The sequence below is a fragment of the Pleurodeles waltl genome, chromosome 5 (assembly GCF_031143425.1).
Source record: "Pleurodeles waltl isolate 20211129_DDA chromosome 5, aPleWal1.hap1.20221129, whole genome shotgun sequence".
NCBI lineage: Eukaryota > Metazoa > Chordata > Amphibia > Caudata > Salamandridae > Pleurodeles > Pleurodeles waltl.
This window is the reverse complement of record NC_090444.1, coordinates 1,829,942,411-1,829,966,734: the sequence shown is the minus strand read 5'-3', so window position 1 is coordinate 1,829,966,734 and position 24,324 is coordinate 1,829,942,411. Positions and strand designations below refer to the sequence as shown.

The 24,324-nt window shown below is 43.9% G+C and overlaps 1 protein-coding gene across 2 annotated transcripts in view; it reads left to right on the top strand.

The window, feature by feature from the left end:
* BTBD9 (BTB domain containing 9) overlaps positions 1 to 24,324 on the top strand; it is a 523,844-nt gene that overhangs the window by 308,321 nt on the left and 191,199 nt on the right. For both annotated transcript variants that reach the window (XM_069236325.1, XM_069236324.1), the window contains one exon: positions 8,839 to 8,948. In XM_069236325.1, coding sequence (XP_069092426.1) covers positions 8,839 to 8,948 — 110 coding nt within the window. The remainder of the gene's footprint in view (positions 1 to 8,838; positions 8,949 to 24,324) is intronic.

Genomic DNA, 24,324 nt, shown 5'->3' with positions numbered 1-24,324 from the left:
TTCCAGGGTGGTGTGTTTCACATGCACCCGCACCATTTTTTTACCCACAATCCCCTGCAAACCTCCAACTTTGCTGGAAATCACACATTTTTCCCACGTTTTTGTGATAGAACCTTCTGGATTCTGCAGGAATCCACAAAATTCTACCACCCAGCATTGCCTCATCTATACCGATAAAAATTCTGCTGCACTTGTCAGCCTAAAAAATGTTTTTTTGCAAACTGCCCTTTTGGACCCCCTTTGCTCCCCCTCAATATCAACATGTTTTTGGCTCTTCCCTTCCACAAGCACTTGGCCCACCGACACAAATGAGGTATCATTTTTACCAGGAGACTGAGGGGAACATTGGGTGGTATGAAATGTGTCCCAGTGCAGTGATCTCACACAGAAAGGTGGGAAAATGTGATTTTTTTTTTTTTAGCTAAATTTGAGGTTTGCTGAGGATTCTGGTAAGAAAATATTGGGGGATCCACGCAAGTCACACCTCACTGGACTCCCTCGGGTGTCTAGTTTTCAGAAATGTCTGGGTTTGGTAGGTTTCCCTAGAAGGCTGCTGAGCCCAGGGCCAAAAACGCAGGTGCCCCCCTGCAAAAACAGGTAGTTTTGTATTTGATAATTTTGATGTGTCCAGATAGCGTTTTGGGACATTTCCTTTCGTGGGCAGTTGGCCCACCCACAAAAGTGAGGTACCATTTTTATCAGGAGACTTGGGGGAACGCTGGGTGGAAGGAAATTTGTGGCTCCTCCCTGATTCCAGAACTTTCTTTCACCGAAATTAGAGGAAAAAGTGTTTTTTTTGGCCACATTTTGAGGTTTGCAAAGGATTCTGGGTAACAGAACCTAGTCAGAGCCCCACAAGTCACTCCATTTTGGATTCCCCTAGGTGTCTAGTTTTCAAAAATGCGCTGGTTTGCTAGATTTCCCCAGGTGCCGGCTGAGCTAGAGGCCACAATCCACAGGTAGGCACTTTGTAAAAAAACACCTCTGTTTTCTGTGAAAAAATTTGATGTGTCCACGTTGTGTTTTGGGCCCTTTCCTTTCGTGGGCGCTAGGCCTACCCACACAAGTGAGGTACCATTTTTATCGGGAGACTTTGGGGAACGCTGGGTGGAAGGAAATTTGTGGCTCCTCTCAGATTTCAGAACTTTCTGTCACCGGAATGAGAGGAAAAAGTGTTTTTTTTTGGCCAAATCTTGAGGTTTGCAAAGGATTCTGGGTAACAGAACCTGGTCAGATCCCCACAAGTCACCCCATCTTGGATTCCCCTAGGTGTCTAGTTTTCAAAAATGTGCTGGTTTGCTAGGTTTCCCCAGGTGCCGGCTGAGCTAGAGGCCAGAATCCACAGCTAGGCACTTTGCAAAAAACAGCTCTGTTTTCTTTGTGAAAATGTGATGTGTCCACGTTGTGTTTTGGGGCATTTCCTGTTGCAGGTGCTAGGCCTATCCACGCAAGTGAGGTACCATTTGTATCAGGAGATGTGGGGGAACACAGAATAGCAAAACAAGTGTTATTGCCCCTTGTCTTTCTCTACATTTTGTCCTTCCAAATGTAAGACCGTGTGTAAAAAAGACATCTATTTGAGAAATGCCCTGTAATTTACATGCTAGTATGGGCACCCCGGAATTCAGAGATGTGCAAATAACCACTGCTTCTCAACACCTTATCTTGTGGCCATTTTGGAAATACAAAGGTTTTCTTGATACCTATTTTTCACTTTTTATATTTCAGCAAATGGATTGCTGTATACCCGGTATAGAATAAAAACCCATTGCAAGGTGCAGCTCATTTATTGGCTCTGGGTACCTAGGGTTCTTGATAAACCTACAAGCCCTATATATCCCCGCAACCAGAAGAGTCCAGCGGACGTAACGGTATATTGCTTTCAAACATCTGACATGGCAGGAAAAAGTTAGAGTAAAACGTGGAGAAAAATGGCAGGTTTTTTTACCTCAATTTCAATATATTTTTATTTCAGCTGTTATTTTCTGTAGGAAACACTTGTAGGATCTACACAAATGACCCCTTGCTGAATTCAGATTTTTGTCTACTTTTCAGTAGTGTTTAGCTTTCTGGGATCCAGCATTGGTTACTCACCCATTTTGGTCACTAACTGGAAGGAGGCTGAAAGCACAAAAAATAGTAAAAATGGGGTATGTCCCAGTAAAATATCAAAATTGTATTGAAAAATTGGGTTTTCTAATTCAAGTCTGCCTATTCCTGAAAGCTGGGAAGATGGTGATCTTGCCACCGCAAACCCTTTGTTGATGCAATTTTCAGGGAAAAAACCACTAACCGCCTTCTGCAGACCTTTTTTCCCATTTAAAAAAAATAAAAAATAAAAATAAAATAAAAATTCACTGTATTTTGGCTAATTTCTTGGTCTCCTTCAGGGGAACCCACAAAGTCTGGGTACCTCAAGAATCCCTAGGATGTTGGACAAAAAGGACACAAATTTGGCGTGGGTCGCTTATGTGAACAAAAAGTTATGAGGGCCTAACCGCGAACTGCCCTAAATAGCCACAAAATAAAGGCTTGGCACAGGAGGGGAAAAGGCCTGGCAGCGAAGGGGTTAAAGGGCTTATCAGAGTTTTCCCACCATTCAAACAACTGCCAGTTCCTTGGTAATTTAATAATGTACTTTCTCAACTTATGAAAGTCAGTTTGAAACCATACATAAAAACATAAAACAGACGTAAAATGTGTATCATGGAAACTTGCACTTCTCCTAGCACTGACCTCTGCGAAAAGATGAAGTGAAATGCAAGCCTTTAAAGTAAGAGAAGCTTACCTACAATTCCATGAGAATAGTCATTTTAAGGACTAATCCTTGCTTTATTCCTCAAGTTCCATCAGATTTCCATTTAAATTAACCTATAATAATTTAAAATGTCTTTACAAAATTCAAACACAGCAGGAGAAAGAGTGCTTCATGCCATAGATGTTAGACAATGTCTAACATTTTATATCAACAGAACAAGCAAGTTCAGGCAGTCTGCTCAACTACTTACAACCTTCATTGTCCCTAGAAGTGGAAACTTGGTATCAAAACAGGCTATAGCTCGCTAGGTGTCTGCTGCCATTATGTACTGTTTCAATAAGGCTGGTCACCTTTTACCAGCAAGAATCTCAGCGCATTTGACCAGAATTGTGTTAACTTCATCAGCTTTTTTCACTGGGGTGTCATTATTGGACATATACAATTCTGCACCTTTTTTTCAAATTCTTTTATAAAAAAAATTTAAACATATATCCTAACACATTGTCACAAAGATTCAAAAGGATGCTGGATTGCCTACAAAATGTACAATACAGAGAATTTTAAAGTCATCCCTCCAAAGCAAACATCATCATCCATTCCTAGGGTTTTGAATCTCCATCCTTACCCAACAACCCTGACTTTCCACTCAAGGCGGTCTATTATTTGAGGTAGACAAAACAAGGGGAGGTTGAAAGGAAATAACAGTCCTGCACGTACCCTTCCTGGACAGTATCTAATAATCCAAATGGTGTATAGTTTCGAGAGGTAGTTCCTAATGATCAAATGTAGGACTAAGCGATCCCTTATAGGGTGCACAAGCCCTCACCCATAAAGGTGGCATGCTTCATAATTAGGCAGTGCTCCAGGATCGTGGATGCAGGTAGGTGTATTATGGACTCTCCATTATCGGCAAATGGGCAAAGTGGAATCCCTCCTCCAAGTTTACCTAGGGGGCCAGACCAACTACGGTTTTGGGACACAAGCGTTAATTTTTTTTTTTTAAAAGTAATAATTTCAGAATCTAATTTTCATTCAAGTAAACAAATATTTTTCCTAAATAAAACATGCATCCTAAAATAAGAAGGAAATTTAAGGTGAGCACCATTAAAACATTAGAGAGCGCTCATAACGGTAGGACAAGAATACTACTGTTCAGTCCTGAATTGTCACTGATCCCAGGTAGAAGCAGCCTTCTTTTGGAGCACACCCAGCCAACTTCACTCAGCTCTCCTTGCATGCAGTATTGTCTGCTATACGGGAAGATACTGCAGTACTCCTCTGGGGGCCCATTTACATTCTAGAAGCGGCCCACTTTGGCTCGCTCACATTACCAGATCCGCCTGCATCTCATCTGAACTACACTGGCAATGACTTTGGGAGTCTATACAATTCTTGCACAGGTGTAGCTGAATTGAGCTGATTGGTGCATTCAGCAATGTTTGATTAATTCCCACACTCTATTTTACTCGGGCTCATGTATTCTTAGAGTCCTGATGATGATCCTTCTATCTGTCTAAAGGATTGAAACGTTGTCAACTAGTTCTACAGACCCAATTTGATTGTGCATAAGAATAAAATGGCTGTGTTTTTCATACTTGATGCACCCTCTTGATTACATATTATCACAAGTTTGTACCACACGTATAAAAGCACCAAGCAAGTTTCTCACCACACACCCACTGTGCTTTCACATTGCTTTAAGGATTTTTAAATGAAATGCCATACATTGATCATCTGATGTATTTGTACATTGATTGTGATATCTATGATCTTGGGGCCACTGTTCTTTACTCATACTTATCCCAGGTAGGCACACCTAGACAAGAAACATGTTGACCTTTAAGTAAACTCTGGGATTATTACCTCCAGAAGAGTTCCTACTCATTGTTTTTAACCTGAACAAAAGCATCCATCTGACATAAAAATAATGCATATAGCCTTAGTTAATTTTTATTTGATTATTGTTCCATCCGATCTACTTTTATTTTGTCCATATAGGATGTAAGGGCAAACATCACTTTGCTCAGGACTTTCTGATGCAATGATGGAAACAAATCTCTGGCAAAGAGCCCCTTCGCAGGGCCCATTGGACTTTACAGCACCCTTCCTATGAGGAGCATAGCCCTATCATGAAGCTTTCCACCCTGGTGTGCATCCTAAAAATGATGTTCAGTCTATTGTTTGGGGTATCAGATATGTCCACCAGCATTTCTGCCCATCATGTCACAACTTGGAAGAAAACACATTTATTCAGCATTATTGCCTTAAGTCAACATTGCAAAAAGGTGCTGTGGTTAGATAACTGGCTCTGTGCCATTAGTTTCAATAAGGTGAGCCTTCTGTAAATTGCTTTCCCACCTTCCGCATGCATGGGTTACTATTTTATATAAGTGCTTCCTACTCTAATTGAAGCATGTGGATTCATGAAAGATTAAATTCTGGAGAAGTTAAAAAGTTACTTGTAACTGTAGTCCTCCAGAATTGGTATCTTTCATAGATTCACATGCAGCGTAACTGCCTCATCTTTGGAGGCTCGCCTAGTGCTGATATTACTTAACTCTAGGTCTAAATGAAGTCTGAAGGATGGTAGTCTCTAGGTGTGGTCATCATTGGTTGTAGTTTGGCTCTTTACGAATGAAATGCAGAGCTCGGAAAATCTACCCCACACACTCTATAGCGAGTTTTATTTTATGAGGTCCATCCATTTTTAGATTCCACTGGACCCTTCGGAGTGGACAAAGTACAGGTGTTCTGTCCAGTTAGAAACTGAATTAGCAATTAAGATGCCTTTAAATCATATTGTTGTCACATTTGATCTGTGTTCAGAGACAGTTCAAAAGTCAGTCTTCTTGCAATGCAAGTACTTTTCCTTGTGACTGTAGAGTTCCAGGGTCATGCTTTAGTAATATATTTGTTGAAAGTGATTGTTTAAACATACACTGAGAAACACTCCTGCCTTGATGGCAAAGATGTTAGTAAACTAAGAGGCAAGTTATGCATGGATCGTGTGTACCCTGTATGCGGGCTACTATTATTATACATAGAGCAAACCTTTAGTGTATTTAATCAAACAAAAGAGGATTATTTACAGCAGAAATGCTGAACTCACACATTTGAAGGTGCACTCATATGTGAGAATGAAGAAAAAAAGCGACTGTAAAATACAATATTTGCCTAGGATTACACAATTTGAGACCAGTTTCTAGGTCAAGTACATTACAGTTAGGTCGAGTAGATTATTCAAGCTACTCGACCTGACAGTCCAGTAACATTTTTAGGATTTTTCGAGGCCTGATATGAGAAGGCTACTAAAAAGTCTCTTTGTTTCATCCTTATGTTGCATTAACATTGAACTAACGTGGGTTCCCAGCTCGATGACTGAGGTGATTCAAGCATGTGAATTCTGGAGAACTACAATTACAGTTAAGTAACTTTTATCTTCACTGCTGCTGCAGCCTTCGGGAAGATACAGGTCATGAGGTGCAATATAACATCCTCTTCAAACAGGACTGCTGCTGTAGGTTGAATGGAGTCTACAAGCTGAGCCAGAGCCTTACTGAAGAGTTAGCTGGGGGGGCAGGGTCAGAGAGGAAATATATTAATGTAGTTTTACATCAGTCGGAAAGAGAGGAATGCACTTCTAACGTGGATGAAAGGAAGTACATAAATGTATTTACGGTCGCCAAAAGTGTTTCATTTCTGGTGCTAGTATAGTTGAATGAGGCATCACACGGCACCTTATTGGTTTGACACTGAATAGTGGAGTTGTGAGTGAAGCCACAAGAGCCTTCTGAAGTCCAGCCCACGCTTCGTGTGTTTGGGTGGATGTGTGCCTTCACCCCTCCTGCGCGATCCTTCGAGCAGCAGCTCTGAAACGACAACTGTCACCGCTCCATGGGGGGAAGCGGGGGACTAAACCAAACACACTCACCAGAAGGTGCTCATTAATAATGTACAACACATCGAACATAGCAAGCAATTTATTCTTGATAATGCTGTAGTTTTGCTCATGTCCTAGGCAATCAACTCTACTGACCCCAAGGATGTACCATATTGTATACTTCAGATCCTGAAAAAAAGTTTATCATGATTGATTTTGGACAAAAATATTACTGACAAGCTGCTTCATGATCTGTAGGGAATTAGCCACCACGAGGACTGTGGGAACCATTGGATTTAAAGAACACAGCGATCCCATTCAGTTTATTTTCTTTCAGAACATGCTCTCTAGCATTGTGCTATTCATTCACCATGAATGGCCAGACCCGCTCAGGGCCGCAATCATGTTCTAGAAGATGCTTCACTATGGTGGCCGTTAGGACACTTTAAATAAATACTGCAGGCACCAACCATAATGGGTTGTAGATCTTAAGGACCTGTGTTCATGTGTAGGAACCCCAATGGAGTCCTAACCTACGTAAGTTTTCATTCAGTGATGTGGCTTGCTCTGTGAATCAACAAATTATTGCGCACTTCATGCATCAGGATACCCAGTCACCACTCACAACGTAGTCTTCCACCACGGAACTTGTTACCACTCACAATGTAGTCTTCCACCACGAGACTCGTTACCACACACAATGTAGTCTTCCACCACGGAACTTGTTACCACTCACAATGTCGTCTTCCACCACGGGACTCTTTACCACACACAATGTAGTCTTCCACCACGGGACTCGTTACCACACACAATGTAGTCTTCCACCACGGGGCTCGTTACCACACACAATGTAGTCTTCCACCACGGAACTTGTTACCACTCACAATGTCGTCTTCCACCACGGGACTCTTTACCACACAGCCCGTTAACAATTTATCCTGTTAATACCCACATATACTGTATGATTGTTGACCTAAAACTCCAGTGTAGATACAGTGAAGAGCTTTTTCCACTTACGCCTCTATAGTTTGTGAAAGCCCAGTGCAGACCTGCCAACTCACAGTGCCATATGTGTGACATGCTGTATCCGCTCCCAGCACACGGCGAGGAGCCGATATCACACAGTGGCAGAGAAACAAGATGAAAACTACTGTTATCAGTGGTTTTCAGAGTCTTTGCATTAGCGATATTTATAAATGGGTGTGAAAACACCCCAGGATATCGGCAGCAGCCTCAGCAAGCTTTTTTTTAAAAAAAATTGGAGGGGGGGGGGGTGCGGACAAAAGTTCTGCTTTGGTACTTCTCAGCACAAGCCCCCCTCGTTCCCCCCCCCCCCCCCCATCCCCTCCAAGGCCCTATCCCTCCTCATATGGTGAGATTTGTATTCAAGTTGGCAGGTCTACCAGTGCGGCTGGCACTGTTATCATCAGAACCGCTGCTGAGTACCTGGCAGCCGCGAGGTGTGAATGGAAGAGGGCTGCCCATAGGGGCACTGAGTTACTGATCAGTAGTAACTCACTCCTAAGGCACTCTTGATTTTTCACCTCAGATATGGCTACTTTTCATTTAGTGGACGAGTGATTGAATGCTAAATCCATTGTGTCGATGGTACCAGCTCTCATTTTTGGGGACTGGGGCATATTTTTCTTAATCAGACTTTGTCCCAGAGGAAGAGGGAAAAAAGGAGGAAAGGGAAGGGAGAGAACTACATGAAAATGGTGACAAAAAGGTGAAAAATTGAATGGTAAGGAACCTGCGAGAGAGAGATATGAAAACAGGAGCTGAAAGGTGGTGGAACTCTGCACTCTTTCAAAAATTAAACACTGGCTTCACGGTTAAAAGCTTCCAGAGTAAATGGATAAATGGATCGTAGCTAAGGAGTGACTTAACCAAGAGATGACAGGTGGGAGTGGGAGGGGCCCTGGGGGGGGAGGGGGGGAGCTTCAGGCCTAGCTGACGCTCCCCTGGCTTTCAAACTGCCAAGGCACTGTTTAAGGACATCCACGCTGTAGTAGAAGAGGGACTGTAGTAACACCTACTGTTTGCTAGCTGAAGCAACCTCAAAAACTGAACCTTTCGGCACTGTATAAAACCATGCATTTTCTTCATTCTGTCTTGTTTTTATTATCTTTAGGTCTAGCTTATTCTTTGATGGATTACTCCATATCACCCCTAAATACTTATTTTCTTTCCTCCATAGGTACATACGAATTGTTGGGACGCATAACACCGTGAACAAGGTTTTCCACCTCGTGGCTTTTGAATGCACGTTCACTCACAAAACCTTCACTCTGGAGAAGGGCCTTGTTGGTGAGTGACAAGAATATTCCTCTGCTGTATCTCTTTTCACCAATAATTGGTTTTAATTCCTAATCTTATTGTACAGCTGCATGAGCTCTTAACAGTAACACTTTGCTATTTCCCTGTTCCCACTGTACACAATTTTCTCTGAATTTAAAACATTATGGCTGAGATGGTTTATTATGGCTAGGTCCTAGGCAGTAGCCTTACCCCCCACAGATGCCTTCTCTATCCAAATTAGGTTTCCAACCTTGAAGGCTATTTACTGGTGAAAGGGTGGGTACTGTCCAGAATGGAGATTGTGGTGGCTGGTGCACCTCCCCCTCGTTTGTGACAGATGCATGATTTATACATCCTTGTGGAGCTTCAGATCTTTGGTTTACACAGCTTAAAGATAATATTTCAGTTGTTAATTCATGCGCACCAAGCGGAAACAGTAATATGGCTTCTTCTGTCTCAGCATGACTTAGCCAAAATTATCTGCTTTGTCCTCCCACCGAACATTAATTGGGAACTCACAGGAGCATGTGTCACACATGTGTCCCCTAACCGATCTGTTAGTGGATTTGTGCATATGTATCTACGATCCACCTGCTAGCCTATAAAAGAAAGACTGCTTGTTTGGGCAATATATTTAGATTTTCTCAACACAAAAATCCATATAGTCCGTTCACCTTTAGCAGGAGAGTGGCCTTTTTCCTGTACTAGTAACAGTTATAATGCCTTTCCCTTTAACTAAAGTGTGTACAGAGCAATTTCACTTCAGGACTGGTTTCAGATCATCTTTGTTTCCTCAGAGATTTACTGATTTGTTAAATTTGTAAATATTCATGTTGTGGTTCGTTCACTCACGCTCCAGGAAACCACGTTTGGTGACCTTTCCTGCTCTGTGAAGATCCCACAGAGTGATGCATATTTTTAAGCCACAGACCTGGCCAGTTGGGAAAAATAATTCGATGACTCCGTGTTGAGAAGTTATCCTGATTACGATTTTCAGCATTGAGTGTAGCTGGAATAGTTTGGCTTTCAGTGTTCTAAGAAGTTTACACAAGCTGACCCAAATTATTTGTGTGTCCTCCTGGGAAACAGACAACAGGTCACACCTACCTACGCCTTCTGTGTGTAGCCATGATGACAGGATCTTTGGAAAACTATGTAACATGCATGGGTTAGCCACAGTTCTCAGGCGTAGGACTTTTTCTTCAAGAACAGGCATTTAGTGGTCGGTATAGGGGCATAGGAATTCGTCCAGTAGTAAGTACATGAGGTATTTGTACTTACCTCTGGACAAATACAAACTACCGTGCTCTAAAATTAGTGACGACTCGAACCCAGTTGCGAATCGGAGATACAATTTCTTAATCTCTGCAGACTTTACCCTCAGAAAGCATGTATACTGAGAGAACCTCATCTGATTGGATTATACTTCAGCAGGATGCTCCCCAGTGCTGCACTCATTCACCCCAGTTATCGTGTTGAGTTGAAGGACTATTAGCTCCTGTTATTCCGAGTTGTCTGCAACTTCGGTAGCTATGGCAGGGACGCAGCATCGACTCTCAGTTTATGCTGATCATTGCCACGTGGCTTTATAAAGCATTCATATCCGTTCCAAACCTCTAATTCATTAAATAAATATGGGTGCCAACGTTTCGAGTCTGATTATTAATTTGAATAACACCCAGGCCATTCCCCTCTCCTCTAATATTAAATCTAGCAACTCCCAAATGTCTGACTGCATATTTAAGTATCTCCTTCCCTCTAAAGAGAGAATGTTTATCAGAACAAAGTTTGTGATGAAGTAAAGGTCTGGAACAGATTTAAATGATAAGTAATTGTAAAATAAATTGGCAGTAGACATTCTACCAAGCCCGGATTCAAGTTTCTGCAGGCACAAATAGAAATCCCACATATTTATTTGAAGTAAATACCTTCCATTAATTACGTCTTTTTAGATCTCAAGGTTTGTAAAATAAACTCTACCCATTGAGATAATTAATCATTAAAACGTTTTTCACTCAACCTGCAATAGTTTATAAATGGAAGCTCAAAGGCACAATTTGTGCAAATTAGTTTGATGTGTATAGTAGGTGCTATATATTGATGTGGAAAAAAGCGATTTATTTTACGTATGCAAAAAATCTACCTTGAGACCTGTGGCGAGTCTAACCTCTTTAACCACTGTTGTCTGAATCAGGAATTTCATCTGAATGTGTACAATGGACAAAGCTTTCTTTGTTTCAGCAAAGCGTCAATATATACCAGTAGCATCTTCAGCCAGTAATACAATCCATTTAACTGCTTTAATTTTTTAGGACCCTATTATTCTTTGTCAAAAGTGTTACAGTGAAGGAAAAATAGGGCAGTGGTCTTGACTACTTCTTTCAGGATCAGTACCAGAACGCATTCTGTGGATTAAGTGAAAAATGTACCTCATTGAAATTCTCCACAGCTTTTATATATAGCTACCTGCAGTCCTTAAGTTATCCAACCAGATGTGACCTGACCTATGTTTAGAAGGTAATTCAGTTTCCGGTGTCAGGTTCATCCAGCAATATTAAAAAGTATTTGGAATACTAAGACACAGGTATTTACGTCTGAGATCAAGGCTAATGAATTTTTGGAAATCAAGAACCAGTAAGGGTCAGTATTAGCCTGATTTCTATGTCTGCAGACGGCCTGTGGTGATTAGAAGTGTGAAGGCGCAATGAGGGGCTGGACAGACTATTTAAGCTAATGGATCGATGTAGGGTGAACATTGAATGTGGTGGTGGTTTTTGTTTTTTCATGTTTCTGTTAAGATACATCAAATACACAGTATGAGCAAAGTAGTGGAGTGAGATGGCACCAGATCCTGATATGTGCGGCAATGGCGGATTATGGCTCCTTTGGCTCTGGGGACTGGACATTGGGAAACTCAGCCATCACTAACAGGCCACGGCTGGTCTGGTTGTCTCACCTGGGGGGGGGGGAGGTAGAGTGTGGGTGTTGGGGGGGGGGAGGGTTAGGTGTGGTGGGGACAGAAAGTGAATTGGGGTGGTTGAAGGTGGGTGGAGAAAGGAAAAAATGAGCATATCCAGGTGGAATTTGGAGGTGATTCAGCTTTTGAGATACGAGTGATAATCGTGGTCTAGGCTGTTTGAGGTTACTCAGGATAAGGTATACTCAGGCGTTTATCAATGCGTTTGGATAAATTAAGTATATGCTCAGTAAATGTCTGTGGGCTGAATGATAGGAATAAGAGTCAGAGGGTGGCCAAACTATTGAAAATGTGGGGGCCAGATGTCATCTGCGAGCAGGAGTCTCGCATCCCCTGGGTAAAGAGGGAGATGTTACAAATCAGGGGGTATTCCCTTGTAGCTTGCACTTCACAAGTTTATCAACTAGGGGGGTTGCAGTATTGATAAGAAGAGGCCTTACTGTATCTAAACGGAAGCTGGTGGATACATTTAGTCGCTGCAGGAACTGTACTTACAGTCTGCTCTGTTTTTGGATCTAATTTGGAAGAGGCTTTAGTTTTGGAAGAGCTGATGGTAGAGCTAGCTGCATGGCCGACACCCCTGATAGTTTCTGGTGATTTTAATATACATTTGAAAGTTGATATTAGTGGTAGCAAGTGCACTACCTCAGTTTAGGAAAACCCATGGGTTAACAGATATCTGGGAAAGAAAGAATGCCAGGACGCTGGCTACACATACTTTTCACATTCAGCATCGAAAGTAGGTCCGTTTGGACTACTTTCTGCTGAGGATTTTCTCTGATCATAGTCCTCTAGTTCTGGATCTTACAGGGCAGGGTATGGATAAGTCTCCTGGTAAATGGTTATTTGATAGAAAATCTTAAATGAGAATTATGTAGACAGTATGAAAAAATGCATAGTAGAGTTTTTGGAAATTAATAGGCATAGCGCTTCTAGAGGTGTGGTATAGGATTTATTTAGGGCAGGAGTGAGAGGAGAGACGATTAGCTTTGTAGCCTATTCCCTGAAGCAGTGAGATAAGGAGATTAGGGAATTAAATGCGTACTTGGCACATCAGGAGCTACAGCATATGGGTCCAGCACAGGCAGGTCAGGATGGGGTCGAGATTCAGCAGGCGGTTGTTATAAAAATAAAAAAAAGGTTATGATTAACAGCTACTACTCAAGAACATTTGCGGAGACGTTTCAGGTCCATAGGGCTGAGGCCTACGAATATAGTGAGTCAGCTGTAGATTATTGGCCTTTCGCATTTGACAGTACGAGGTGGCCAGAGCGATCAAAGTGATTGAAGGGCAGGATTGGAGAGAGGCCACTATGCCAGAAAGATATTGTTAATTTTTTTGAGGATAGATATCCTTCCAAGGGGCAGCTAAAAGACATTTTTGAGCTAGGTGATAATGATTCCTTAGATATAGGGTAGTCTGAGGTATTCTCAGCTATAGCGATGGAGTAGCTAGGGAACGCTCTGGCTCCTGGGAAAGCTGCAGGCCCGGACCATATTCCTTTAGAATTCTATAAAGCATTCTTCCCTGCATTGGCTAAGGACCTCTGGGAGCAGTTCTGTGGGGTTCAGCAGGAAGGGGTTCTACTGTGCTCTTGGCAGGGAACTAATATAGTTATTAGAAAAAAAGGAAAGCCACCGGCAAAGCTTGGGTCATATATACCAATATCTTTGATTAATTCAGGCAATAAGGTGTACTCAGAGATCTTGGCCACCCTCATGGGGAGGAATATAGACCAGCTAGTCTCGCCTTGGCAGCACAGATTTATCCCGGGCAGGGGCACAGCAGATCATGTGAGGCGAGCTATCCTCTATTTGACATTGCTTCAACTATGGGGGCCCCCATAGTTATAATCCTTTTTATTGCAGAGAATGCCTTTGATTGAGTGGCCTGGAAGTATCTTTGGAGGGCTCTTGAGTATAAGGGGTTTGGGCTGGGTCAGGCTTTGAATGCATTATATTATCCTCCTTATGCCCAATTCCAAATTATGGGTCAAGAATCAGCAGAGATCCAGATTTGATGGGACACTCGGTAGGGGTGCCACTGCTCTCTCATTTTGTTTGCTTTGTATATTGATCCCTTAATAAGGCAGATGGTAAGTGACCAGATGATTTACTCATTTAAGGTTAATGGCTTTGAAACCTGAGTATTCGCATACACAGATGATATAGCGCTGCTCACTCCAGATCCTCAGGCAGTTCTCTTGGCGGTGGAAAGACTGGCGGAGAAATTTTGAGCTCTATCAGGGTACCATCTTAATAAGGAGAAAACACAGTTGATTTGCACCAAGTATTTACAAGCTAGCCTTAGGTAGGGAAACTGGGGTGTGTTTTTTTTAAGACAATTCGAGTCCAGTTACTATAAAAAAAAAAGGTTAAGTTTAAGGTAATTGGACCAGGAATGTAGATCTGGGGAAGGCTAAAAAAAAAAAAAAAAAAAAAAAGAATTGGAATTACTAAGTACAGTCGCCACACTTCTTTATGGCACTCTTCTCTATTTCCAGTGGTGTTTCGTGATGGGATATGTAGGAGATGAGAAAAGGCGGGGATCACCCAGGTGAGAAATCTGTATTCTCAAGAACAGTTGTGCTCTTTTTTTTTTTTTTAGATCTGCAGCTGGATTTTGGATTGGCAAAAGAGTCTTTTTTATACATTTCTGCAGCTCCGAGATTAATTAAATAAATAGGTGAGTGATCAGTTCCCACTTGGAAAAATTCCCCTTCTGGATATGTTGTCATGCCAGTGAACTAAGATCGGACAGATTTATACACTGCTAAATACTATGGCGGTGGATGATCATGAGCTTCAAGAAGCTAAGTAGGCCGAGAAATTGGGGATTCAGGACCTAGATATTCGGAACTCAGTAGAAAGGAAAGTGTAGTTGACTGCAAGCCTGAAAACCCAACATTATGATACAATTTTTAGGTTATACTATACACAGGCCAAGTTTTTGAATACGGGTAAAAGGGCTGACGACAAATGCCATTGGTGTAGGAATAAGCCTGCTGATATGGAAAATATGTTTTATGACTGTGTGAAGTTAATTCCTCTAAGAAAGGGTATTGAGGATTATTGGAATAGGATTTTTGGAAGGATTGTTCATCTAAACTCAGCCATGGTACTATTGGGAGTTGACACTTCTCTTGTGGGGGCTGTGGGGCAGCTTTATTTTATGCTCATCTCCAGGGCTGTGGGGAGTCTTTTAATGGAACTGCATGGAAGGATAGTGAGCCACGCACAATACAACAATGGTCGTCTTGATTGATGAGTATGTGTAATATTTAGAAAGCATTATATAATTGCAAGGGGAGGAGTGCTAAAAAACAAGGGTTGGGGGTGCATATTTGGCCTCCTTTCTAAACATGGATTGAAGAGTGCTTTGGATATAGTGACTGGCTGAGTCTTACGGTGTTTATTGCTTCAGTAACTTCCTTTTTGGTAAATTCTAAAACCAAGGTTTCGTTTCTTATTCAGACTGAATAATCATATCTGTGGATTCCCACTTCAGATTCTGTAGCAGAGGTATTGTTTGTCAGTGAAGAAAAATGCTTTATTCGCTCAGCCGGGCTGACTTCCTTCATCTAGTTTAGGGGATGTCCTTCATTACCCCATCTAACCAGCTCCTAAAATTTCCTTGGTTATTAGTGTTTAAAGACGTTTTAAGTACACCAGAGGCCTTCATTTGGATCTGTTTTATTAAATTAGCCATGTTTAACATTTCCTTGGGCTTTAGTTCTTAATTTGTAGTCCATTCATTAAATCTTGTTTCTGTTTTAGACATTTGTTGTCATCCCAAGCTAGAGTAAATATCTCTGTGTTTGTAGATTTTATGGCTGAGAGACTCTTGATAAACCAAACTAAGATTATCTTAAATTCCTCATAAATGGATTGCTCCCATTTTTAGGAGCATCACTTTAATTAAGTATTTCCTAGCATTTACACTTCTAGATCTTATTTACAACCTAATTCTACCAACCCTAAAAAAAATCTTTGCTAGTGCATCCAATGGAGTACGTCCAATGAGAATGCAGAGAGCACATGCTTCCATCAGTGTAGTGTAGTGAAGTAATGATCTTGTCCTGTGCTTCTAAAATATTCTTACACAAGATTCCGCATACCCCGTATGGTCACCTCATTGCTTAATTCTGGCTCTTGCATCATTGGTTGCTGTTTGTTATTAAAATCGCCACAGGCCTGTATTATAATTTTTTTGGTTTGCCTTTTTGTTTCCCTTCTGTGCTCTGTTGATGCATGTTTTGTCTTATCACAGATTCTAGGTTGTTTAGTAGTGTGCATTTGTTGCCAATAGCTCCAGGAGGAAGATATACAAATATCAGTAGTCATTATGTCACTTTTTAACGATATATACTGTAAATTGTTACTAATAACATCACATACTTAAACAGTAATATGAGCAATGGATGTAGAGGCCCAGGTATTTAGTTCACCTTTGTATCTGGTCTTTGTTGAATTAGTTGTTTATTCACAGAGTTGTACATAAGCATCCAATAGGATGTCTTTCATTGTCAGGTTTCATGAAAGCAGCATATACTATAAAACATTTATGAAGAAACACAGCCTTTTCCTTATTTTGTCTTCTATAATACAGTGTTGGTCCAGGCTGAGTGGAAAGCATACTCAATGGCTGATTTTTCATGACTTAAATAAAACTGCTGTTAACCAGCAGCAGTTTTTTAGTTCTTTATTTATCTAAAGTATATATTGTGTTACCTATTTGTAAATCTAATATTTCCTTTTCTCCATTTTGCTGATGAACAGTAATCTTCAAATTAGTTAGGCCATTGCACGCTAGTTAATTGGTAATGGGGAAACATAAAGATCTGCAAGTAATGTTGGTGGTTTGTTTTTGCCCCTCAAGATCTTCTAGGATTCTTGGTGAGGTGTGCCTCTGCTTGCGGATATTTTTATATCCTAATTCGCTAGTGTTTCATTGTATATCAAAATTGTTTCTGCCTGAGTCTGGTTGGTCCACAAAGTCATGTTTGACTGTTCCGTCTTTCAAACTGTTAGCCACGAAACCTACTTTTAACAAGTCATTAGAAGATATATACTGCAGGCCTGGAGGAGATTTAAGTATTTCCAGTATGTACACTGGAGTACATTGGTGTAAAAAGGATGATGTTTGGTCTAGCCATGTGGGCACTTAAGACATCTGCAGCCCTGCATGGTTTATTGATATCTGATAGACTTCTATTTGCAGATTCCTTACCTTAGAATTTCCCTCAGGCATCAGACTGGATCCAGAGATTTTTCTTCGAGCAATACCCTTGCGCGTCGGTATGTGGCGTCAGTCGACTCTGTGGGCGTTGTTGGCGTCGTAGTCGCCGTGATGACGTTGGGAGTAGTATATAGACGCCGCCCTCGCGCAGTGACGTCAGTTCTTTTCTTCCCGCACCACACGCTGAGTGAAGAGCTACCCTGGTCTCTTTTTGTCCGACTTCGACCATTTTGTCGAATTTGGGTGAGAACTTTGGTACGTCGAGGATGTCTCCGAAGACCGGTTTCAAACCGTGTGAGAACAGTCATCATACGATGTCGGTGATGGATCCTTATCAGGTTTGTCTGTGGTGTCTCGAGCGCGACCACGACCCGAAGTTGTGCTCCGAGTGCCGGGCCATGCACCTGAAGGCTTTGAGGGAGCGGTCCCTAAAGCTCATGGTGGCCCAGCACTTGACTCCGCGTAGGTCTCGATCGAGAGGAGCGGTCGTGGAGCCATCACCACTCGTCTTCTTCCAAGTCCTCGGGTCAAGGTAAGAAGAAAAAGAAGAAGTCTAAGAGATCCCATCGCTCTCCGACTTCGCCCCGTCGTTCGGCTGACGTGGGAGGTGTGTCCATGCACAAGGCCTCCATCCTCGGAGTCTGCGTCTGGGTCGGCTCCGCGCTTGCCCAAGTTTCCCAGAGCCGGAGCGAGCCCCGCCTAGCTTAAAGAGTTTTATGAGGCCATGCGCCTCATCTTTGGGTGGTCCGACCCCGATACGGCGCCTTCGGGCTCAAGGGGTTCGGATGAGGGACTTTCGGGTACCGCGCCGAGGTCACCTCCGGATCCGCGCCGGTCGCACCCTTGAGACCTTCTCCGGCACCAGGTTGATTGTCGACGCTCCCAACGTTGGTAGTGGCCACTATCGTCATCAACCCGATTCTTATCCCCGATGACTCGGATTCGGAGCGGCGTCAGCCGATGCCGCCTTTGCTTCGATGGGACCTATTCGCCCCAGGTCGGATTTCTTATGGGTACGAATATGGGGAGGGATCCCTGGACCCTTATGAATACCAGGATGACCCTTCTATGGACTGGGCTCAGGAATTGGGCGAGCCAGTGATCTGGATACTTCTCCTGATGCTGGGATGCTGTCTCCTCCTACCGTGGCTGCAGAGGGTGCGACTTATGTTATGGTGGTCAGTAGGACAGCTGGGGTCCTTGGCCTTGAGCTTCCCACTGTTGAGGTCAGGTCTAATCTCCTGACGGAGGTGCTTCAGCTGGGGCTTCTACTTCAGAACCACTTTTGCTGTTTATGAAGCCCTCACCGATGTCCTTTTGGGTACCTGGTCCAAACCCAACACAGGGGCTCCTGTGAATAGGACTATCGCACACTGCCATCGGCCCACTCTGAACGACCCTAAATTCCTGTCTCAACACCCTACGCCTGAGAGTCTTGTTATCCAGGCTTCCTCTTCTTCAGGTGCATTCCCTTCCGCACCCCTGGACAAGGAATCCAAAAGGCTGGAACAGTTTGGCAAGAAGCTATTTTCTTCCTCCAGTTTCGCGCTGCGGTCTGTGAACACCACATGCCTTTTGGGCCGCTTCACCCACTCTTTGTGGGATACGGTTGCGCAAGTCCTGCTGCAGATACCGGAGGATGCCAGTGCTATCGTCTCTCAAGCTGTAAACGATGGGAGAGATACGGCAAAGTTCATAGTCCGACTCTCTGCGCAGATCGGTTGCAACGACCACCTTGAGGTGCCACGCCTGGTTGCGTACTTCTGGTTTTTCTGGGGGTGTCCAAAAGTCACTCATGGACATGCCCTTTGATGGCTCACGTCTCTTTGGAGACAAAGCGGTCTCGACCTTGGAGAGATTCAAGGATTCCCGGGCTACAGCTCGGTCCCTTGGCCTTTTCTCTGCCCCTCGACCCCCCCCCCCCCCCCCCCCCCCCCCCCCCCACAGTCTGCTTTTCGCCCCACTGGAAGGGGCTCCCTGTCACGTCCTCCATCCAGCCACCGTGCCACCCATGCTGTTCAGCCTCTGTGTGGCTGGGGGGTGCGAAATCCCACGTGGCCGTGTGGCAGGGAACCAGAGGTCTTCCCAGTCCACCGCTCCCCACGCTGCAGCCTCCAAACCCTCCTAGTCCTTCCCCTCACTCCTGTCCAGTTGGTGTCGGGATTCGCCATCACCTGCCCCACTGGGAAAACATCACCAAGGACAGGTGGGTTTTGCAGATAATTCGAAATGGCTACTCCCTCCCTTTCGAATCTGCTCCACCAACCATGCCTCCATCCTTCAGTCCCCTTCCAGAGGATCATTTGGCGCTTCTCCGCCAGGAAGTCCCAGCTCTCTTGGCCAAGGGAGCTATAGAAAAGGTCCCTGTGCCCGAAGTAGGTTGTTGTTGTTAATCCTGCTACTTCCTTATACCAAAAAAAGACAAGTGCTTACGTCCTATCCAGACCTTCGGGACCTAAACTAATTCCTCAAGAAGGAGAAATTCAGGATGCTCACCCTGGCTCAGGTTCTGTCTGCCTTGGACCCAGAAGACTGGATGGTAGCGTTGGACTTGCAGGATGCTTAATTCCACATCCCCATCCTGCCTGCCCACAGACGTTACCTACGATTCGTAGTAGGTCACGAGCACTTTCAATTTACTGTGCTCCTCTTCAGCCTTAACAGTGCCCCTCGGGTGTTGACAAAAGTGATAGCGGTGTTTGCAGCTCATCTGCCCAGGTTAAGGGTCTCACTCTTCCCCTACCTCGATGACTGGCTGTTGACAGCGGACTTGGCCCAGAAAGTCGTCTCCCACCTTCAGACTACAGCAAACCTCTTGCACACGCTGGGGTTCACTATAAACGTGTCGAAGTCACACCTGACTCCCTCTCAGATGCTCCCTTTCATCAGAGCTGTTCTGGACACAGTGCAGTTTCTGGCTTATCCTCTCGAAAGGTGAGTTCAAGGTATTCAGGCTATGATTCCGATCTCTCGGCCTCGGTCTTGGGTTTCGGTGAGACTGACTCTGAGGCTGCTGGGCCTCATGGCCTCCTGAATCCTGCTAGTAACACATGCCAGATGGCATATGCGGACTCTGCAGTGGGACCTGAAGTTCCAGTGGGCGCAGCATCAGGGGAATCTCTCCTACATGTTCCAGATCCTGGAGGGTAATGTGAAAGACCTGCAGTGGAGTATGGGCTCCATATCATTCTTCTGGAGCTCAGGGCGATCAGGCTTGCGTTTAAAGCATTCCTTCCCTCTCTCAAAGGAAAGTGATGCAGGTGTTCACGGACAATACTACTGCCATGTGGTACTGCAACATACAGGGTGGAGTAGGGTCCTGGACCCATTGTCAGGAGGCACTACGCCTCTGGACATGGCTGGAACTTCAAGGCATTACCCTGATGGTTCAACATCTGGTGGGTTCACTCAACACCAGAGCGGACGAACTCAGCCGTTGATGCGCAGCCGATCACGTATGGTGTTTCCATCCGGAGTTGGCGCAAGGTCTCTTTTAGCAGTGGGCAGAGCCTTGGTTAGATCTGTTCGCATCTGCAGAGAACGCGCAATGTCAGCTGTTTTGAGTGTTGGAGTTTCCAAGGCGGCACTCGCTCGGAGACGCTTTTTTGTCTCGAGTGGAACTCTGGCCTCCTTTATGCCTTTCTGCCTATAGCTCTTCTCCCCAGAGTTCTCAAGAAAATCAGGAACGACAGGGCCCTATTCATTTTGACGGCTCCGGACTGGGCACAGAGAGTATGGTACCCAGAGCTATTGAGCATGTCCATCGTCCTCCACTCAGACTGCCTCATCGGGCGGATCTTCTGTCGCAGCACCAGGGTACGGTTCTTCACCCGAACCTGTCCAACCTCCGCCTTCATGCGTCGAGATTGAGCGGCGACAGTTGACCATTTTTGCACTTCCACCCGAAGTCTGCGATGTTATCTTGGCTGCCAGGCATCCATCAACCAAAACTGTATACGCCTGTCGTTGGAATAAATTTGTGGCATGGTGTGCCAACAATTCTGTGGATCCCCTTTCTGCCACTCTATCCGAGGTTCTTCTGTTCATTCTTTCTTTGGCCCAGCAGGGCTCTGCTTTGGGCAACCTTGGAGGGTATTTATCTGCCATTTCAACCTTTCTTAGGCTACCTGATTAGCCCTCACTCTTTAAATCTCCTATTGTGAGTAGAATCCTAAAAGGACTCACCCATTTACTTCCTCTAACTCCATTTATCATGCCTCAGTGTGACTTTAATCTTGTACTTACTTATTGATGTGTACTCCCTTTCAGCCAATGCATAATTGTCCCTTGCGGCTCCTCACCTTTAAAACTGTCTTTCTTGTTGCAATCACCTCTGCTCGCAGGGTGAGTGAGCTTCAAGCCCTTTCCTCAAAACCTCCATACTTTTCTGTGCACCCTGACAAAGTAGTGTTGTGCACTAAGGCTTCCTTTCTTCCTAAGGTGGTTACACCCTTTCATGTAGGCCAGTCCATCACTCTGCCTACTTACTACGCACCCCCACGTCCTTCCCATGAGGAGGAGAGACTTCACCGCCTGGACCCAAAAAAAGCGTTGGCGTTCTACCTCAATCCTACTAAAGATTTCCGGGCGGACGATCCACTCTTCGTTGGGTATGTGGGTGTGAAAAAAGAGAATGTGGTGGAAAAGCGTTACCATCTCTCAATGGGTGCTTCTTTGCATCAAAATGTGCTACGTTGGGGCCAGGAAGCAACCTCCTGAGGGCTTGCGTGCTCATTCCACTAGAGCAACTGCTGCTTCCACTGAGTTAGCATGCGAGTTCCTGTCCTGGATATCTGCCAGGCAGCTACGTGGGCATCCCTGCACACGTTTGCTAAACACTACTGTCTGGACAGTCAGGTCCGTCTTGGTCGTTCGGTCCTGCAGGACTTCCTGGTATGATCTTGGTTCGCAGCCCACCACCGCGGATGGCATTGCTTGGGTATCTATTCTAAGGTAAGGAATCTGCAACTAGAAGTCTCTATCAGATGTACAAGTTACTTACCTTCAGTAATGAAATATCTGGTAGAGACATATTCTAGTTGCAGATTCCTTACCGCCCACCCATCCTCCCCGCTTGCAAACTGATTTCTAGGGACAGGGATTCCCCCTTTCAGGCCCTTAGCTCCGGCGCACCAATCTCAGTGTTCTTAGCGCTCTGCGCTTTGGCGTGGAAAGTCGTTAAAAGAAACTGACGTCACTGCGCGAGGGCAGCGTCCATATGAGACTACGACGCCCACGGAGTCGACCGACGCCACCTACCGACGTGCAAGGGTATTGCTCGAAGAAAAATCTGCGGATCCAGTCTGACGCCTGGGGGAAATTCTAAGGTAAGAAATCTGCAACTAGAATATGTCTTTAACCAGATATTTTGTTACCAAAGGTAAGTAACTTGTACGTCACTGTCATTGTCTCTTTCCCAAATGATGATGTGGTTTCAGTTGTTGCTCTGACCAATGTTTCCATTATTTGGTATAGTCACTAATCTGTGTGACTGTTTTTTTTATTTGACACTAGCGAGCTCTCTTTGGAAATGTTTTCTGTGTTTTGATTGTGATGTAATTCATGAATCCTTCTTGTTTCCTAATTGGGAGACCCATATTCATTTAATTTGTTATGCTTGTGATAAGATTCTGCATTAGCATTTAGGCAGGATGATGATGCACTACTCATTGTCTCTAGCAGTACCACTGATTTGGGGCAATATCCCAGGAGTGGATTAGTTGAGCTGTTGTAGAGTGCTGTATCTTCCATGATCCTAAGGTTCTTCCTGTATACAGAATTTACCTTCGATGTTGAACAAAATTCATACCCGATATCAACTGAGTGTGATTTAGTTGATGTAGGTGATTTACCCTCTCAGGCTTCATCCCTTAGAGCTGCCAATCAGAATTTCCTGTATATGAATGCGCATCCGGCTACTTATGTTTGATAGCAGCCCGGGATTGGTGTTCCCAAACACCCTGTACTCCAGTACCAAGCGCTCTTGCTGAGAAAGGAGAATTGTGATTCAATAACATCTTACTGCTTTTTCTTAACTTTCTTATATAGTCTTCTCCTGGTGTTTTTCAGTCCTTTTTTGAATTCGCAGTTTTGTAATATCTTTAAATCCTGCTTGGCCGGCTTGACTTCTAAGGCTTCTTCAGTGTCTACTTCCATTGTTTCAGTAGTGACCGATTCTGGTCGACCTAAGTCGTTATTATTGGTGGATTTGGCATAAAAGAGATGCTCTTATCATTTTTATTAATAGTTGACTTGCCTGGTGTTTTTCAGTGACTTGGTATAGTCTTCTTGCAGTCTCCTAGTATTGATTGGATGGTCTCTGGCACTTCTCCTAGCTTAGAGAGGATTGCTGAGCAATTACAGGTTTCGCTTTTGATGAGTTGGTTTTTTAGTGTTGGTCACCACCCCTTCCATTATTTCCATTCTCCTATCACTGGCAGGAATATAGAAAGCCCCTTCTTGCATGACCTCGATTTCTGCATCTAGCTTCATTGTCTGGGAGTTCAATGCTCCTGATTTTATATCCAGAGTTCTGCGCATGCTCTCAATTATTGAGAGAACTGGTTGGGCCAGTGAGGTTTTAGGTATTGTGAGGTCCAGTTTTCTTGTATTCATTTATCCTTTGATGTTGCCGGTGTTGTCAAAACAATTCAGAGTTTTGTTGATGATGTTAATGATGGAGGGAGTACTCCAGGGAGAAGTGAAGTGTCCGTCATGGCCATATCATCCTCGTTCATATGGAACGAGTCATCTACATTGCTTGTCCCCTTGATCTCCTCCTTTAGTAAATCCTTCAACCAGAGGACAGTAGCATGGGTAACGCTCACATTTTCCCTTTCCGGTTTAGGTGGGGGCAATGTTTAGCAAAGAGGTAAGAAAGTGATTTAAAACTGCCTGTTGTGTTTCAGCTGTGACTATGTCACTTGCTGTTGGTTTAGCTACTGAAGCGCATCTTATCATTGTGGAACTCCACTGACTGATTTACATTTTCATGCATCCTTTTTGGTTCATCATCTATTTGTTGTAAAGGATTTGTTTTAAAGCACTACGATTTGCCGGGGATATCGGTTTTACCTTTTGCTGGTTCAGTACTCATTGAGTCTGCAATTTTACCAGACTGTTTCCCACTTTTAAAGTAAGTTATTTTATTTGACTGTGATGGTTTGGGC